The sequence below is a fragment of the Heliangelus exortis genome, chromosome Z (assembly GCF_036169615.1).
Source record: "Heliangelus exortis chromosome Z, bHelExo1.hap1, whole genome shotgun sequence".
Lineage (NCBI taxonomy): Eukaryota > Metazoa > Chordata > Aves > Apodiformes > Trochilidae > Heliangelus > Heliangelus exortis.
In genome coordinates, this window is record NC_092454.1 from 36,419,360 (window position 1) to 36,438,348 (window position 18,989).

The 18,989-nt window shown below is 42.8% G+C and overlaps 1 protein-coding gene across 1 annotated transcript in view; it reads left to right on the forward strand.

Annotated features, from left to right (window-relative positions):
- The first annotated feature begins 1,105 nt into the window (after positions 1 to 1,105).
- LOC139789828 (guanine nucleotide-binding protein G(q) subunit alpha) overlaps positions 1,106 to 18,989 on the forward strand; it is a 111,587-nt gene continuing 93,703 nt past the window's right edge. The window contains exon 1 of the mRNA XM_071730909.1: positions 1,106 to 1,857. Coding sequence (XP_071587010.1) covers positions 1,722 to 1,857 — 136 coding nt within the window. The 5' untranslated portion in view covers positions 1,106 to 1,721. The remainder of the gene's footprint in view (positions 1,858 to 18,989) is intronic.

An 18,989-nucleotide genomic window follows, 5' to 3' on the forward strand; every position in this document is an offset into this window, starting at 1 on the left:
TCTAAGCACTACTTCACAGGATAGTTAAAAAGTTTCACAGCAGATTTTGCAACATTCCCAGATACAAACGACAGGCAGGTGTGGCTATTTTGCAAGGAATTTATGAGTCCAGAAAAACTGGAAGCTGCATCAACAGGTCCCGTCCAGTTGTGTGCCAGCCCCGTGGGGGCCACTGGTGACGACAGCGTGACCGGGACTGGCACTGAAGGGGAGCGAGGCCCAGGATGGGGCAAGGGGTGCCGGTTACCGGCTTTGGCTGAATCGAGGTTCACAGCAGTGGAATGTGACCCGCAGTGTGGGTGTGGGTGTGGGTTCCTTTCAGTGAGGGGGAAGTAGTGTCCCCGTGCTCCTGTGGCAAACCTCTTTGCTCTCCCCGGTATACGACCGAACCGCTCGGGCAGGGACCCACGACTGCGGTCCGCAGAACTTCCTATTCCCTGGTGGTGTACCTGCGTCCCGCCTTGCGTTCCCACACTCGCTGAGGGTGAGGGTCCTTCTTCCCAACTTTTCCCTTCCCCGTCAGTTGTCAAATTTCACCCTCTCCCCCGTCCCCGCCAACTCAAGTCATCTCTCCTACCACGGAGGGATGCAATAAAAATGTGTGGACCCGACGGGTAACAAAGGAAGCGAAAGGAAACACAACGCCTGGCGTTAGGGAAAGTTCTGCCCCGCAGGACGAACCGGCACAGGCTGCGTTCCTCGCGGCCATTTGGTGTCTGAAACCGCCCGGTCTCTCTCCCCACCTCCCCTCCTCTCGCTCCCTAACACCGCCGCAGGGCGGGCGGGGGCGACCCCGTGCCCTGCTGGAGGCTGGGGGCGACATCCCGGGGGGGGGCTTAGCTCGTCCGGACGCTCGCCCCCGGTGTGGGGCGGCGCAGGGGGAGAGCGGGAGTGACGGGCCGCCATATTTCTACCTCACCACGCCCGCGGAGCCAAACCATTGAAAAGCCGGGCGAGCCCGGCCCCTGCTTGCCTTCTCTTCCTCCCCGGTGGTCCTCTGCCACACGCCCCCTCTCTCGTCCTTACTGCCAGAGCAGAGGGGAACAGCGGCAGCTCTCCGGCAGCGGCTCTCCCCGCCAGAGGGGTGAGCGGCCGCCCCTCCGCTGCCGCGCCGGGGAGGAGAAAGGTTCGGCGGTGAGGAGTCTCTTCCCGCCGGGCACACGCCGAGGTCGTCGAGCAGCTGCGGGCTCGCCCACCCCGCAGGAGCCGGGCTCCGGCTGCAAGGCACAGGGAGCGGCAGGGCAATGTGTGTGCTGAGAGGGGGGAGGGATTAGCAGGCATTAGCATTTCCACAGGGGGTGGGGTGGTCGCGTCGGAGGGCGGTGGGGGGTGTCGTCCGCCAGGGACACTCAGGGAGCGCGTTGGCTGCGGGCGGAGGCGAGGGTGCAGCAGGGCGAGGGGCGGCGGCGGCGGCTTGGTTAAATAGCGCTGCTGCTGCCGCCGCGGTGGATGTTTCCATGTTGTTTGCTGCATGATTTAGAGGAGAGGAGGAGTTGGCAGAGAGCGGGGATCCGCGCCGCCAGCGGCCCTGCCTCTTTCTACTCGCTCCTGTGTGGCATCGAGGCAGCTGCCGGCACTTGCCGTGCAGCGCGGCAGGGGCTCCCGGGCAGAGAGTGCCTGTGCTCCCCGGGGCCGGTGCGGCGGGGTGCGTGTGTGTGTGTGTGTGTGTGTGCGTGCGATTTTAGGGGGGGTGGGGGTTGTGTCTGAACCAGTTAGGAAGAATGACTCTGGAGTCCATCATGGCGTGCTGCCTGAGCGAGGAAGCCAAGGAAGCCCGGCGGATCAACGACGAGATCGAGCGGCAGCTGCGCCGGGACAAGCGGGACGCCCGCCGGGAGCTGAAGCTGCTGTTGCTGGGTGAGTGCCGGCTGCCGCCGCCCGGACAGGCCCGGCCCGGCCTCGCCTCCCCTCGGCCCTCCGCCGGCACGCACGCCCCAGGTGCCGCCGGGGCTGCAGCCCCGGCATCGCTGCCGCCCCAGGCTCCCTGCGCCCGGTGCGTTGCATGGCGGAGCCGAGGCAGCCGGGCCGAGGGCTGCGGCGGGGCCGTCTGGGCTGCCCCCCAGGCTCTCGCCGCCTTCGCCGCGGGGAGCTGCCGGCCGTGCTGCCGCCGTGGCGGGGCTTGTGTCCGGCGGCGGGGATCGCGGCTGCGGCTGCTGCGAAGGGGCTTGGTGTGGCGGGGGAACGGCCTTCCAATATGGAGGGGGGAAAGGATCGCGGGTGAGTGAGGGGGTGCGGGGCGGGGGGTGCGAATGTCGGCGGCAGTGCGTGTAGGAGAGGGATGACAAGGAAGCGGATTAGCGAAGGGACTCGCAGGGGGAGTTGCTGTGCAGATCGATGGTGGCGGGTTTAATATCTGCATTGTTCTGTGAACCTCGGGAAGGTTGTTGGCTCACTGGTTGCATTTTTTTATTGTGACTTATATTTCACGAAGTAGACTGGGTTAAGGGGCTTGTGCTCAGGTTGTAGGTCGGCTTTTGGAAAATAAAGGGGAACAGTAAAGCTGCAGATGCATAAGCGAGTAACCTGAAGTATTCAGGAGAATGACAATACCTTTGAAATCCACCCAGTAGCCACGAAGTAAGACCTACGGTGTGAGTTCTCATTAATTGAAGCAGAGGCTGTTATTTTGGAGCCACAAATAATGCAGAGGCAGTGTTTATCTAATAGGAAGTTGGCTTGTGTGAAAATAAGCCTTTTGAATTAAAAGGGCTGTTATCCAGTGTGCTCTACCATGTCATGTAGCTCCCGTGGTAATACAGCCTCTGCCAGGCCTTGAAATATGTCTGCACCACTGTCAGGGCTGTTCCAAGTGGACGCGGGATGTTTATGCTGAAGATTTTTGTTTTGGGTCATGTATATGAAAGTAGTGATTAATACTGGGGGAATAAACTGCCTTCTCAATGAGGTAAGGGGAGTAAAAAGGAAAAGTCAGAATACGTTTTAATGCTTCCATATGAATACACTATTTCCTGCAACTTGTCCTCTTGATACGGAGAAGGGTGTTGGGAGCCTTAACTGGTGGGGGAAAGGAGTGGTGGAGACAGATGAGATTAGTACTCTTAGTAATAATGTTTTGTCTCATTTTGGCCTGATTTTGGTTGATAGAAGTGCATGTTGTGACTGTTTCAAGATACACAAAGAAGATAGAATAAGGATAGAAGTTTGCCTTTGCTTAATTTTATGGATGGTTAAGTATAATTACTTCATGGCATATATTAACTTCAGGATAGGCAGTTGGCATATTTTTGACTGATTACTCTGATTCAAATTATTTCTCTAATTTCCAGATTTTTCTTGCAGTAGTGCCAGAGGCTTCTCCAAAGTTTTGAAAACTGCATGACATTTCCAGAATGCAACCCATGTATGTTACCTAGAGAGAGGGTTGAAAGATCTGTTTTCTGCAATCAGTAGTGCAGACTGCTTGGCAAGGTCCTGCAACTGGTAATTTTAAGTGTTGGAACGGTGGTGGATTGGTGTCCAGTGTCATTGCTTTGGACCAAATGTGATGCAGTGATGACGGTGACCTGTGGAAAACGTTGAGGGGAAAAAAAATAATCTTCCCAAGTGTGTACAGGAAAGGTTTTTTGCAAGTATCAACACCATTACAAACCGTGAGTTCTGATTTGCTTGTTAAGTCATAGGCATGATACATTCCAGACCTAAGAGGGATGAACGCTTCAGCTGCTCATAGTTAAAACAGCGTATCACATCCTTCTGTAATGAAACTGGTGCAAAAATTCTACTGTGCACACATTTTTGGTCTTCTGCTTTGTCAATGCTTGTCATACATTTGACTGAAAGTGTGTGTGCATGTGCAGCTGTTTGGATTAATGCTTAATGATCTCATCTTGTGAGATGCAGTGTAGTGGTGAACCACCGATGGAGTCATGGGATTGGGTAGAGATTCAAATTTCAATTTATAAACAAGTTTTGAGGAAATCTTCTTTAGTAGTGGGCTTTAGGTTTCTGACAGCACTTTTTTTCAGTCACTGTCACTGCTTACCCAGCATAGGCAGTTTCTCTGTTATTAAGTTTGTATTGTTTGTGTGGGTCACTCACATGGTTATGAGACAGGCAAAACCTTGTTAGAATAGAAAATGAGTGATTAAAAACAGTGAAGCTGCTAGCACAAAAACCATCTGAAATTGCTTAAAGTAATATTTAAAAAAAAAAATAATTTAATAGACCTTCACTGTCCGATTACATGTCTTTCCCCCTCAAAACTTAAATTCCTAGTACTGCTTCACTTTATTTCATGGAAGCATGGACAAATGTGTTGTTTTGTTTCCCTTTCTTTTGATTTTTTTTTTTTTAGAAGTGCCAACTTCTCGGTCCCAATTTGTGAAGTATTGTGGGACCTAACAGCCTAAGTGCATTGAAGGCTTTTGGATATGGGACTGAGGTTTATCCTTTAGATCATCAGCGATGTGTAAGCTGAGATGTGTTAACTGACCATGCATGATCTTCTTTGATCAGTAAGAGGTTTTGTTTTTCCCCTTAACTTAGATGAAGATAGACTGCTTCTTTGAAAAGTGAAGGAATTGTGTGTGTCTCTTGCAAACATACCTTGGTAAATCCTTTTTGTGTATTCATGATCCACTTTTACTGCCTGCCAAGATGATCCCTGTCTGTCATTAAATGTTAAAATAACTTCTAAGTACTTTATTGTACATCACTACTAAATTTTTGGAACAGATTATAACAGGACACTGTAATTTTTTACTATTGTAAGAAACCAGAGTACAGAATTAATCACTGAAGCACATTGCAAAGACGTAGTAGTAGTTCTGTTAGCACAACTTGGCTGTAATGTTTAAGGCACTTTGGAACAAATTCAGTCTTTCACTGAATTAGATTTTGATCTTGTTTATTTTCCAAATTCTTCTGGATTTCATTACAGCTGAACACTTTGTGAAACTCTATGATTGTTCTCCAGAGCTTACAGTTGTTAATGTTCATCCATTGTTTGCTGTTAGCTGTAAAAACACATTGTTTTTGTAATTGGAAAAAAAAAAAGGTGTTTTAATGATTTATGTTGATACATGCCAGGCAGAATGTACAGTATTCTGCATGCATGTATTTTCAGCATGTATGTAAACATTTTGTGTTAAGCAGTAATGAGCCATGTGTTCTGATTATTATTTATATCATTTTGTCCATGGAAATTTTGCATGTTTGCAGAAAGCAGGGTTTGAGCCTGTGTGATAGTTTGTAGCTGTAAACTTTCAATCCTGGATATCCTCTGTCTGTGCACACTATCTATATTTACATTATACACTATTTTCTCAGTGGGAAATGCCTTGAATATCTAAGAAAATCATCTGGCAATGTGATGATTGGCTAGCTGGATAGCTATGCCTATGTATCTATAAACCTTGACCAAATTAAGTACTGGAGATGTGAGAGAGTGCTTACTGTTTTGCAGCATATTTACTAGTATTGTCATGTGCAAATCCTGTTTTCTTAAGGGGTACGTGTTTCTTATATTTGGAACAGCAGATCTGGACAGCAAATCGTGTTAGTGAAGAGAGTTGCCTGATAAGAGTGTCCTCTTATTTGCTAAATGTTACCAGAGGAAACAGGTGGAAGATAAGTGATTTTAACTAGCTAGGATGGTAACCAGTCTGAAAAGATGGGAAGCAGTGAATGGAACCAGTTGAAAAATGCTTTTCAACATCAGGTGAATATCCAGCAAATGGGTATATATTCACTTACTTTCTTACACATGTGGCAGCCGAATTAAAGATCTGTATGCAGAACTTCCTGATTTAGCACAGACTTTGACTTTCTGTAGATAAGCTGAAGAGGAAGTAGTTCCATTAAGCCAACAATGGAGTACACTGGTTCTGTATAAGTTCTTCCTCAGCTGGAGAAAGAAAAAAGCTTTTTAATTTCACCTGTATCTTGTATTTCTATTGGTCTGTGCTATTCACACTGAACACTTTCAAATAATTATAGGTGGTTACCACAGTATATCTTTACAACTGTAAAATGAACAAGTAGTTAAGGTACATATTTATGTGTTGTACCTGGATTGGTAATTATCTCTTATTTAGCAGAAGATGTTTCTAAGGAAATATAATTTCATTCTGGGTGCAGAATGCATTGTAAAGTCTTACATAGACATATGTATCCATATATGAAATTTACTTTTTTGGGGGGGAGGAGGAGAGAAGCACAAATCATGACCTGGATATCAGTGTGCTAACATAGGAAGAACACAGGTAGAACATATTTATTTATATTTAGTGCATCACAAAGAGATGTTCTGTTTGCAGTCTCTAAAAGGGGCTGCATGTAGTTTGGGCTTTACTTATTTACAAGTGCTCTACACTCATTAAAGTTAATAGGAACTAGGTGGGAGCCTGAATAGTCAAAGAATTCTGACTAATTTAACTTTATTGATATGTCAGAGAGCCAAGTGATCCCAAACTTGTATCTTACATTATCAAAGAGTACATACATGAGTGCAAGAGGGAAACATCTATGCTGAGCAGAAGAAACTTTTGGGAATGGACATGTAGATGTATCATGCAAAAAGAGACAGTAATTCTCTGGTTTTAGATGTTTCAAATTATTTTTGTTGCTGTATAATGGCAATGGCAGTTTCACAGGGGGAAACATTTCTTTTGAAATAATATGGTAATATCTGCAAAATTAATCCCAGGAAGGCATGAATTAACATTATAAGGTAGATCTGTGATCAGTGGTAATTAGCTTTGTTGCAGTAATATGATACTTAAAATACTGAGGGTTTTTTCTTGCCCTGCTGAATGGTAGAAGACTCCAGGAAAATCTGTTCTTTCACTTGAATGCTTCTATTTGTGAACAGCTGTTATTAATAAAATTGTGGAAGTTTTCCAGCATTCACCTTTTATTTACTCTAACTATAAAACCTCTGACTGGCAAAAGTAAACAGCAGGAAAGCAGTACAAAACCAAGGAAGAGTTAGAGTGCAGGAATTACAAGGACACCCTGTATGATGTTCTTAATATCAGAGACAGAAGCGTGCTGCTAGCTTTACGTACTGTTAACTCTGTGCAAAGTTAGATGCATTAACTCTGGAGGGCATGAGTCTAAGAGATACCACAGGTTTAGATGTTCAAAATTTTGGAAGTTACTGGGGAAGTTCCAGGAACAGCACAAAGATTTTTTCAAGCTAAATTAAAGATTAAGTCTTAGATGTTCTGAAAGCACATTGTTCCCCCAATGAGTAAGGCTAGGACAGGTCTAAGCTGAAGGGTGACAGTCTACAGTTTTTTTGTCGTAGTGGGCTTTCAAAGGACAAATGGCATGGGATAAGCAAACTGCTTAATTTGTACGCTGTGCTGAGTGCATTTGGTTGAAAAGGTGGTGTGGTTATACTATATTAATCACAGAAACAAAAATAACACCCGCCAAAACAGATTTTTTCTTTGTCAGTCAGTTCAAGCAGAATCATCCTGCAGACTGCTGTTATGAATGATACAGTTCAGGTGAGCCACTGTGATGGTTCAGTTCATCATTCTATGAAGAGGAGGCACTGTGCAGTATGGCATAGCTTGAATGAAGCAAGAGAACATCAGAAAGTTTATCAAAATGGAAACCTCTAGCTTTGGTAAGTTGGAAAGGCAGAGGCTGCATTACTGTCTTCACACACCTGAGCTGTGTATCAACGCCTTCACCTCAGAGCTATGTTTTTTTAAGTTAGGTTGACCTGCTCTATGTGTGGAAGAAGCATCTGTTAGGAGTAGGACTAGACAGTTTTTTCTAGTGCTGAGGTGTGGTTTTGTCTCAGTGAACAGATGAATTGTGTGTACCCAAGACCTGCTCTCATTGATTAACTATGCCTTTGGTATTGTACGGCAAAGGCATCCTGTATGTATTTGTATGTAATGGCATCCTGGCCTGTATCAGGAACAGTGTGGCCAACGGGTCCAGGGAAGGGATTCTGCCCCTGTACTCAGCCCTGGTGAGGCCACAGCTTGAGTCCTGTGTCCAGTTCTGGAAGGAGATTGAGGTGCTGGAGCAGGTCCATAGAAGAGCAAGGAGGCTGTGAAGGGATCCAGCACAAGTCCTGTGAGGAAGGGCTGAGAGAGCTGGGGGTGTTCAGTCTGGAGAAGAGGAGGCTCAGGGGAGACCTCATCACTCTCTACAACTCCCTGAAAGGAGGTGGGAGCTGGGGAGGGGTCGTTCTCTTCTTCCAGGCAGTTACCAGTAAGACAAGAGGACATGGGCTTAGGCTCTGCCAGGGGAGGTTTAGGTTGGATATTAGGAAAAAATTCTTTACAGAGAGGGTTATGGAGCATTGGAATGGGCTGCCCAGGGAGGTGGTGGATTCTCTGTTCCTCTTTTGAGAAGAGACTGATGTGGCACTCATGACTGATGTGGCACATGGTCTGGTAACCACAGTGGTAGTGGATTAAGGGTTGGACTTGATGCATCATCTCAGAGATCCTTTCCAACCTGGATGATTTTGTGATTCTGTATCTAGAAGAATGCCATAGTGGTCCTAGTCACAGTGCCTTGGGACTCAGCCCTGGCTATCAAAAGTTTGTTGAAGGAGGATTTGTTTTTCTCCTGGGGAGGTTGCACAAAGTTCTGTTTGGTTTTCTTTTTTTTTCCTAAAATCTTTTTTCAGTTCAGTTGGGTCCTTAACTCTTTTGAAGTTAACTGAAAATGCAGTCTAGTCATGGTAAGTATCACCAGTCATGGATCAAAGGTGGGTTTTTTTTCATCCAAATGGGATTAACCACTTTACAGTTAAATCCAAGATAAGAGCCAAGGTTTAAAATTCTGTAGGAATTTGGTGTAATTGGGTGTTATGGAAACCAAACCTGTCAAAGGAATTGAGAGTTTAGAAATTATTGACTTAGTTGGGATACAGCCATGAAATCGGCCCAAATAAATCTTCCTTTTGAATTCTCCATTAGGTAAAAATATTTTAGATTTCACAATATTTGCTCTTAGAGCACAGAATGTACATTATTGCCTAGTTAGTATGGCTGTCACTGTGCCTGAACTTTATGCTCACTGGCTGCTTCTTGGTCCTTGGTTCACTGCTCTTTCAGCTGCAGACTCAATAGAAATAGGATAATCTTTGGCAAGAATCCTTGCACTAGTGAGAACATTTATGTAAGTTAAGGAAAGTTGCTTTTATCTCCCAGTTCTATAAACCCATCACAGGAGGGTTTTTAACTCTTAGATAGTTAATGTTAATGTTCATTAGTCTGCTTCCATTAAAGAATGTTGGAAAAGAATACTGAAAGCTATTCCAGCCCCTATTTTTGGGTGGATACAGTCAGCCAGAAAGTCGAACAGGTTTCTGTAGCAGCAACTGCTAACTTACAAGGCCATAAAAGCTCAAAGACATAAAATTTGGGAAAGATTACATCATTCCTTGTGCCTTTAAGAACTGATTTGGCTTGGGAAACGGAGGATCAAATATGCAACATTTATTTTACTGTGATACTGGATTTACTAAGTACTATATGTGGCACTTCATCTCATAGACCACAGTAGTAAAAGCAAAGGAAATTAAATGCTGAAAACGAAAGGCATCTTTCATGTATTTTCCACAGGTTTGTATATAGCTGTCCAGGAATTCGGATGATTTGATGTTTATCTTCTTGTAGTGTGTTTTCTAAATGGCATTGAAATCAACATCTATGTTGATAGTGAAAACCTTTCGAAGGTGGTTCACAAAAAATACCAATAAAAAAACCACAATAAACAACCCCCCCCAAAAATGTTATGGTCATAACCATAACAACTTTTTTGTTATTAACATAATTTGGTTTAACTCAGTTGATCTTGTAGGAGAGAAAATAATGATTCTTACAATACTTTGCACTTATGCTTGCTTTTTAGTTTTGTTTCGGGTTTTTTTGTTTGTTTGTTTGCTAGGGAAAAAAAAAACATTTCATGTTTGTGCATTGACAGAACCTGACATTTAGAAGTATTTTGAAAAGGAGTGACAATCTTCCTGCCAGTTAATCTCTCCTGTCTGAGGCTGGCAGTTTTTATTAGGGGTAGTTATGATGTATGCACCTGGTCATCATTAATGATGATGAAATGGGTAGCTTATGTCAGAGTGCAGGCCACCAAGCAGCTGTCCAACTTTTGAACACTGCTGACCTGTCCTGTTACTGAAAAGTGAGATTAGGAAATTAAGTCCCTTTATCTCATTAACATTCCCTTAATCCACCAAGTCTTCTTTTAAGCTAATTTAGGGGGGGGAGGGAGGGAAGGGGGCTTCATCTGGGAATTTATAAGTATTGGAAATCATGCCAAAAAGGGTTTACTGTAAATCCCCCATCGGGAAGACTTCTGTGTGAAACATTTTTTCAGTCCACCAAAATGGAGAAACATTTGGCTACATTAAAATTTAGACCAAAATATAGGCTATAATTTATAATTATCTGTGGAACAGGTAATCTTGCAAGATATGTTGAAGCATATGGAAGTCAGAAAGGTAATCAGAGACAGCCACCATGACTGTCCAACAAGGAAAAAATGTACCTGACTAGGGGCATTCTATGGTCAAATGGCTGCAGCAGTGGACAAAGAAGAGCTTTGTATGCCATCTCTCCAGGCTTCTGTAAGGTGTTTGATATGGTCCCACTCGTTTTTATTGCTAAATCAGAGAGATACTAGTTTCATGGAGGGACAGTTAAGCAGATGAATTTTCTTGATGGCTGAATCCAAAGAATTGCAATCTGTGGCTCATTGTCCAAATAGAAACAAGTAATGAGTGGGGAATGTAAAGGGATTGTACTGTTAATATTTTTATCAGTGACATAGACAGTGGGATTGAGTTGCACCCTCAGCAGATTCTCACATCACACCAGGCTGAGTGGTACAGTTGGTACACTTGGGGGAAGGGATGCCATCCAGAGGGATCATGACAGGCTTGGGATGTCAGCACTTGGGAACCTCATGAAGCCCAAGTGCAAGGTTCTGGGTGCATTGTCCTTGGGCTGGAGCAGTCTTCATCATCCTTACACACTGAGGGATGAGTGGGTTGAGAGCAGTCCCATGGAGAAGGAGTTGGGGGTACTAGTGTATGAAAAATAGGACATGGGCTGGCAACATGTACTTGCAGTCCAAAATGCTAACAGGATCCTGGGCTGCGTCAAAAGAAGCAATGGACAACAGATCTAGGGATTCTCCCCTTCTGCTCCACTTACTTGAGACTCTACATGGAGAACTGTGTCCAGCTTTGGGGCCCCACAAAATAAGAAAGAAAAGGACCTGTTGGAGTGAGTCCAGATGGGGGCCATGAAAATGATCAAAGGTCTGTAATAATTCAATGAAGAAAGGCTGAGAGAGTTGGTGTTGTTTAGCCTGTACGCTCTGTTGAGGCTTGTTACAGCCTTTCAGTACACACAGGAGGTGTATAAAAAAGATGAGGTGGGGGAAACATTTTAGCAGGGTCTGTCTGTAGTCACTGGAGAAGGGGCAACCTTTTTAAACTGAAAGATGGTAGATCTATATTGGACATGAGGGAGAAATTTTTGTGATGAGGTTGGTGAGACACTGGAAGAGGTTGGCCAGGGCAGCTCCCATTCCCCTGAAGTGTTGAAAGTCAAGTTGGATGCAGCTTGGAGCAACCTGGTCTAGTGAAAGATGTCCCTGCCTGTGGCAATGGAATTGAACAAGATGATCTTTGAAGATCCTTCCTGACTCAAGTTGTTCTGTGATTCAGTGATTAGAGTGCTTTGGTAATAACACACCTCTTCTCAACCTGCTTGCTGGGTGGAACAATGCTTTTTATTTTTTTTTCTGAAAATACATGTAAACATACTTTTGTTTTTCTTGGTGAGGAGAGAATGTTGAAGAGAAACAGTGATGTTTTTTGTACAGTGTTCAGTTTCCACATGGTCTCTGTTTATCTCAGCATTGAAATGGTAAATAAACTAAAAATGATAATAAACATTTACTCTGATCCATTTTGCATAGATTACTGTTTCTCCTGGATTAGAATCTGATTTCATAGAAAGGCAGAATGCACAACTGAAGAGTAAATTGGCTTTCATCAAAATGCAAACTTGAATATTTTCTACAAACAGGACTAAGAGATTAATTGGAATTACTGAATTGGAGTAAAGTGACTAATAATGTTTGATCTAATTCTATGTTAGCATCAGTAATATTTTAAAGATAGCTTAGCTTGTCATAATTTAAGCTTGGGTTCTAATACCATCTACAGACATTTGAACCTAGAAACATACTTTATGCAGAAAAATCTTTGTTCTTTATGGGTTTATTTACTTAATTCCATTCATTCTTGCTTATCTGCAGGACATGATAGTAACAAATTTTGATTCACTGTGGCTTTGTTCTCTGTCTGTACAACAGGGTAATACACTATTAATTATTAAATCTAGTTGGGGTTAGGAACTAGGCTCATTATAATATTTAAGGATTTTAGCCTTTGAACCAAAACCAGATAAACAATGTGAACACAATTTGCTAATAGTTTAGTTGTTCCTATATTCCCAACAACAAATACCAACCTCTGACACTGAATATTGAAGTTAATATGTACACCCTTAGGTTGTAAAGGCATTCTTTTTTTTGCCTACAATTTCATATAAAGTGCAGAGGACAGTATTTAAATTTTCACATGGATCTTTTTGTCTGTGGAGTTTTGCCACTAAATAAAACAAAACTGGTAAAACAGCAGAAGATTTATGGCTTTTGTTGTTTAAAAGGCAAATGAAGATGTTTTTATAATTGGTAATTATACAACATTACTGTATACATGATTTGTCAAGCCATTAGGGTGCATTCTTATGTTAGAATAGTTTAAAAAAAAACAACACATAATGACAGAACTTTGTAATGGCTTTGTTCTGTATTTTAGTTGTTAGTATCTCTAAGGATTGTTGATATTTTCTGGTATAATCCATCACTGTAGAAACAGGTCATCATCTTCTGTGTCTATGTGTTTTATTTGCCTGAATATGCTACTAAGCTTCTTTGGCATGATGACATTCAATTCTCTATTACCTCCCTTTTTTTTTTTTTTTTTTTTTTGCAATGGATTTTATGTGCATAGAGAGCAAAAACTCTGGGAAGTGGTCAGAACAGGGCCATAAGCAAGACAAATGTTTATTTGTGGATTTAGTTTATCTCTTTTCTTTAAAACAGTATTTCAGCCTATCCATCTAGAGCGTATCTTGGGTATAGTGACATCAACTGTATATATCGCTGTGCTCAATAGCTCTCAGACTTGCTTTTGTGTTTTGTTGTTTTTATTTTTGCTGGGTTTTGGGGTGGGGTATTTTTTGAAGCTAAATACATGGCTGTTCCACAAAACACCAGCAGCCTGTTTTATAGTTTTTTAATTTATTGTGGACTTTATTTTCTGAGATTAGATGAAGTATAAGAAATAACTACATTGGTTTATATTCATAATCTGCTTTAATATTACATTTATTAAGAACTTCAAGGACAAAAAATTTCCCAATATCCCCTGTGTGGCTCAGGTGTTTTGCAGTTCAATCCTAACTCTGTAGATGTAGGATAGATGTCTAATCCTTTCATCTTTCTCATAGCTGTCTTTCCATGCCTTTCCAACTACTCAACATAATTTCTGACGTACAATGAGGATAGAGCACTGATTTTAATAGAATTTTATTACAAGTGCAGAAGTAGCATTTCCCTTCTGCTAGTTAGGGGTACCTAATTGTTCAGGTGTGTTCAAGCAGTGCAGCAGCCTTCTGAGCCATGACACTAAATTGTTCATGTTTAGTTGACTATCTGTGGTAGCTCAAATACTCTTCTAAATAATTGCTTTTCAAGGTTGGTTCATTCATTGTCTGACAAGCTTCCATTTAACTGCATTCAGATGTACAGTCTTTATCTGTTTCTAGTTTATAGGTTATTCTGATTGCTTTTCAGCATCATAGTGCCTTCTTAATTTACCAGTCCACAGCTTTTGTGTCACTCATAAGTACAGTCGGTAATAATTTTATGATCTACTCTGCCTCATGGGTGAAAATACTCAAATGTCTTACCCCAGTCTTAATATTGCTGGGATCCTGTTTGGCAGACATCTATCTGCTGAGTACTTTCATCTGTGTAATTTGATACTTACTGCTTAAACAACTGTTATTTCATGCATACCATGTTGGTTTCTTGCATGACACCAGATAAGTGGCTTGGCAGATGCCTGGTTCCTCAAAACCACTGACTTTGTATAGCAAATCATCTTAAATGTTGAAATAGCTTAGCTCTTGGATTTTCTTTCATTCACTCACCCTTTGCTCATCCTTTGGGGTTTTTTTTGCTGTTATTTGAAGGGTTAAAAGGTAGCATGACTTCCTATCCAGTCCTTATTCTCTTTAAGAGATGTCTGGACCTGCTGAATGATGGTGTCTTTAGGAAATCCTCTAATGTTTATATTCTATAGGTGCTATAATGGAAACTCATTGCAAGTATTTCCCTAAAACCAAAACAAATTTGTAAATTATGTATGGTATTTATATGTTATATGTTAATAAATATTAAGTGCTGTACAACAGCACTATAGTGAGAGAGTAATGTGGCTTTAAGTGTTTTGTGATTAAAAAAAAACAAAATGGGGTCTCACATGTATCCTTAGAGCTCTTCATTTGACTCTGCAACAATTTCTGACATTGTTGGTTCACCTCTTCTAGTTTTCTCCTTTTAACACACGTGCAATTCTGCCGTCCTTTCTGTTAAATGCAATTGAGCAAGCCCCTTGATATGTTTGCAGGGACTTGCTTGCACCCAAATAGAGCACTCTGATGGAATAGCTGTGCTATCTGTCTGTGCCTCAGGGTACCTGCAGAACTCTCCTTCCTTTGGGTGCACAGTGGTGAATGCTGGCAGCAGCTGCTTAGCACTTGTGTGAAATAAAACACCTTCTAGTTGCATCTAGAGAAACACCAGCTTTGGAGGCCTGCTGTAAGGAGTTCTGCATGTTCTGCAGAAGGTCCAGGTCTATCCTGACAAGCTGAATGCTCCTTGTTATCAAGGAGGAAGTGGATGTTTGGGACTTAAGTGCAGTTGGAAGAGTCTGGGATGCGTATGGGATACCTTCTTCTGCTTGCCATCATCCACCTGTCAGAGTTTATGGACAGACTTAATCTTACCAAGATGCAGATTTGATGCCCATGAGACTATTACTTGTGGACTTGTGTTGTTCTATGTAACTGTGAAGACCAGCAGGTTTTTTGCATAATTTTCAGACGTATGCTAACATGGTTGGGACTTGACTCTGCACTGACACAGATGCATTCTGCCTGCTGGGCAGTGAGTTTGAGGCTAGACTCCCAAGTACAAGAGAGTGGGTGGCATGTCGAGCTCCTGGGGAGAGTCTAGGCAAATGCACTTAAGGTGACGAACAGTCTTGAACATCTCTCCTATGAGGAAAGGCTGTGAGAGCTGGGACTGTTAAGCCTGGAAAAGAGGAGGACTGAGGGGGTGGCTGAGCGCAGGCACAGGTTGCCCAGGTGGATAGCGGAGCCTCCCTCCTTAAGAGATAATTAAAAAATCCCAACTAGATTGGTCCTGGGAAGCCTGTTGTAGGTGGCCCTGCTCGGGCAGGGGATTGGGCTAGGTGACACCCGGAGTTCCCTTCTCACCCAGTCTGTGATTCTTTGAAATTCAGTGGTTGTGCTGCAGCAGCATCTGGCAGGTACAGATCATCTGTGTCACCAGTTTACCCAGACCTTTATTTAGTGTCTGGGGAATCTAATCTGGTTAGTATTTCACTATGCTGCTACTCACTTATCAGTTGTGTATGGGTGTACGAAGAATTGTTTTGCAGACACTTCTGGGCCATTGTGACCACCCAGAGCCCACCTGAGGAAAAATAAATGAAAATCTTAGTTCTGCTGTTCAGTATGCCAGCAGGCTTTTGGGGAGTAGTCACCTTTGCTGCTTATGTCAGGTGGGGAAGGCAGCAGGGTAGCTTGTCACCCTGTTTTGTGGGCAGTGTTGGGCAGCATAGGGCAGTCTGTTCTCTTAACATCTATGGGACAGAGGTGGGCTTGAGCTTTAAGCAGTTGTTTGTAGGCTAAAGGGCCACCAGATTTGATCCAGTGATAGTACCCCCAGCAACATCAGCATCATTAAGGGGGGCAGTTGTGGTTTCAGGGGTTTAGCAAATCATTATAAACTGAGTAGTCATAGCAGGACAGAAACACTACAGCCTGGGTACACACACTGGCAATGCCCTGCCATGACATGTGAAGTATGTGAATTATGCTAGCTGTGCATATAAGTCCGGGGTATTACCAAAACTTTGTGATAGGACATTTGGATGTGGTTAAAATATGCGCAGTGCTCAGAGATGCCCTGTCTACTGCCAGCAAAGTCCTTATGCAGAAGATAAATTATTTATTGATTAAAAAAACTTACAGAAGGGGGAAAAACATCCACTCTAGTCTTCCCCTCAACATTCATTGCTAACAGGAGTGATACCAAGTGAGGATATTTGCAAAGATGAAAGTTAATCCATACGGTGTACACCCATGAAAGAAAGAGATGTAAAAGACCGATGGCTCTCTACAAAGGTACTGTGCACCAAATACGTGTATTCTAAAATACATGCAAATAACTTTGAAAAACAGCCAGTCTGTCCAGTTGAAGTTTCTTTGAGGTTGTGGGGTGAGAAAGAAGTGTACAGACTGCCATTCTGTGGCCCTGCAACACTCAGCCAAGTGATGGAGTGGCAGAGCAGCCAGCAGCCAGCAGAGCAGCCAGTAAACAGTCAGGTTGTAGTTTACATTGCACTGATAATTGCCTGGGAGTGGTAAGGTTTTAATGTCTTATCCTATACTCCACTAAATGAAATAAGCTTCACATGTAATGCCTTGGGAGCATCTTCTTCTTACAGTTGTATAAAAAGTGACTATTTATAGTATTTCCTTAACATTCTTTTTGTTGTATCATGGTATTTTTGGTGACACCAGTAGTTCCTTTGCTCCAAAAAGCATTGTTCTGAGATATACTTGAATATGCTATTATATTTGGTATAAACTATGGAGTCATACTGATATTTGCAAGTAGTTTTGGCTTTTGACTAGTATCTCTGAATGTGTATATGAAAGATCATGCCACTCCTTTCTGTAAATGTCTGTTTAAAGGCACTGAGATTCAGTAATTAAACTGTGGCACATCTAGTATCTGTAGTTATTGGCTTCTCACCCTGCTGCTCTCAGCAGGCTTGCTCACCTGACTGCATATCATATGTTCATCCTCGTCAAGCCACACTGTGTAGGTAAAGTCTGCTTGGACATTCCCCTCTGTGGAAGTTGAGTTTAGGTGTTTGAACTGAATTGGCAAAAGAAGATAAATTAGTGAAAGTTTTTCTGTGTTGTGCATGACTTTGCTAAACAGTAAGTTGTCTTAAGTGAAGGGTTATTTCCTCCACTGTATGTATTTTGAAGCACAGAAAATGTCCTCACATATTACACCAATCTTTGTCTGGTACTCATCAGATGAGCCTCTCTGGGAGGTAAGGAGATGTTTAGTTTACAGACTCCATCAGCACTTACAGACTGTGGCAACCACTGCTCAAGTTTTGGCAAGGGCAGGGTGCTTTTGAATCAGTCAGAAGCAAAATCCCAAACAGCTGATGAACTCAAATGTAAAAACTGAGGGCGTACACATTTTTCTCAGTAGAAACACAGAGCATCAGAGCAGAGCTGTAAACTCCATCTGTAAATGTTGCAGTTGTGGAGTCAGGCCTAAGTTCTAAGTCATTCTTCTCTTGTGAGGGGAACATGTCTTGCAGTCATCCATGAAATCTCTGCTGAGGAGAATCAATGAAATTCCCACCACAAGCAGCAGAGTACACGTTGGTAGCCTGAGTCAAAGCTGTAGCTCAGAGCCCTAGTTTACAACTGGGAAGTCTGTTGTCATCACATACTGAAAGGATGAGCTTTTGTGATAGCATGTGCAGTGCCCTATCATCTCCTGCTTTAGGTGCAAGAATCCCCAAATTCAAATTCACAACAGACAACTGCTGTACTGCCAAGCCTGAAAGGTAAGGAACTCTGGAAGCCTAAATAAAATGGCAAAAAATGATACTTATGATACTTAAGATAGTTAAGTTCAGCCTGGAGAGGAGAAGGCTCTAGGGAGACTTTATAGCAGTATTTCTAAGTTAGCAAGTAGTGAGGACAGCAGAGTGGGTCTGTTGGGAAAAAATGTAGGTGCTGAGAACCTGATGTCCACATTTCAGAGGTTTTTTTTCTTTACCTCAAACAAGATCAAGTCTCATTCCAGGGACAAAATGGCTGCTTGAGGCTAGAATACATTAGTTGTGGTCCTTAACTTCCATCTTTACTGGTTTCCTTCTAAAGTAATCCAGGTGGGAGTTTTGCCATGCCTACAGGTTAGAAAAATTTCTTCACTGAAAAGATTATCAGTGGAACAGGCTGCCCAGGAAAATGGCTGAGTCCCTGTAGGTATTTAAAAGTCAAGTAGATGTGGTGCTTACGGACATGGTTTAGTGCTGGACTTGGCAGTGGCAGCATAACAGTTTGACAGTCATGAGAGGGTCTTTTCCAACCTAAATGATTCTATGATTTTCAGAGCTCCAAAGCACAGCTAAACTGGAATATAGCTTACATTTGCAGTCAGCTCCGAATAGCATTCTATATACATGGAACACAAACTTGGCCCTGGTGCTTGGCTGCTACTTGGCTCAGAAGTGAGGGAACTGGGATTTCACCTCAGGAATTTTCCCTCCCTGTTAGTGCTTTGAGACATGGAAATAGTATGCCTTTGAAACAGATTGATTCAGCTTTAGAAACTTTTAAGTCTGCTTTTCATGGAGAACATGAGCTACTTACTCTCTTTTTTTGTGTTTCAGTGCCAGTAATAATTTAAAGTCATTAGTACATTATGTGAAAAAACTTAAAATATATTGTCCTCTTTATGATGTCTTTTTACTTAAAATTCGCTGAGCTATTTATGATATTTCTCTTGTTATTTGCTTTGCTTTCCATGTTGGACCCTACAGAAAA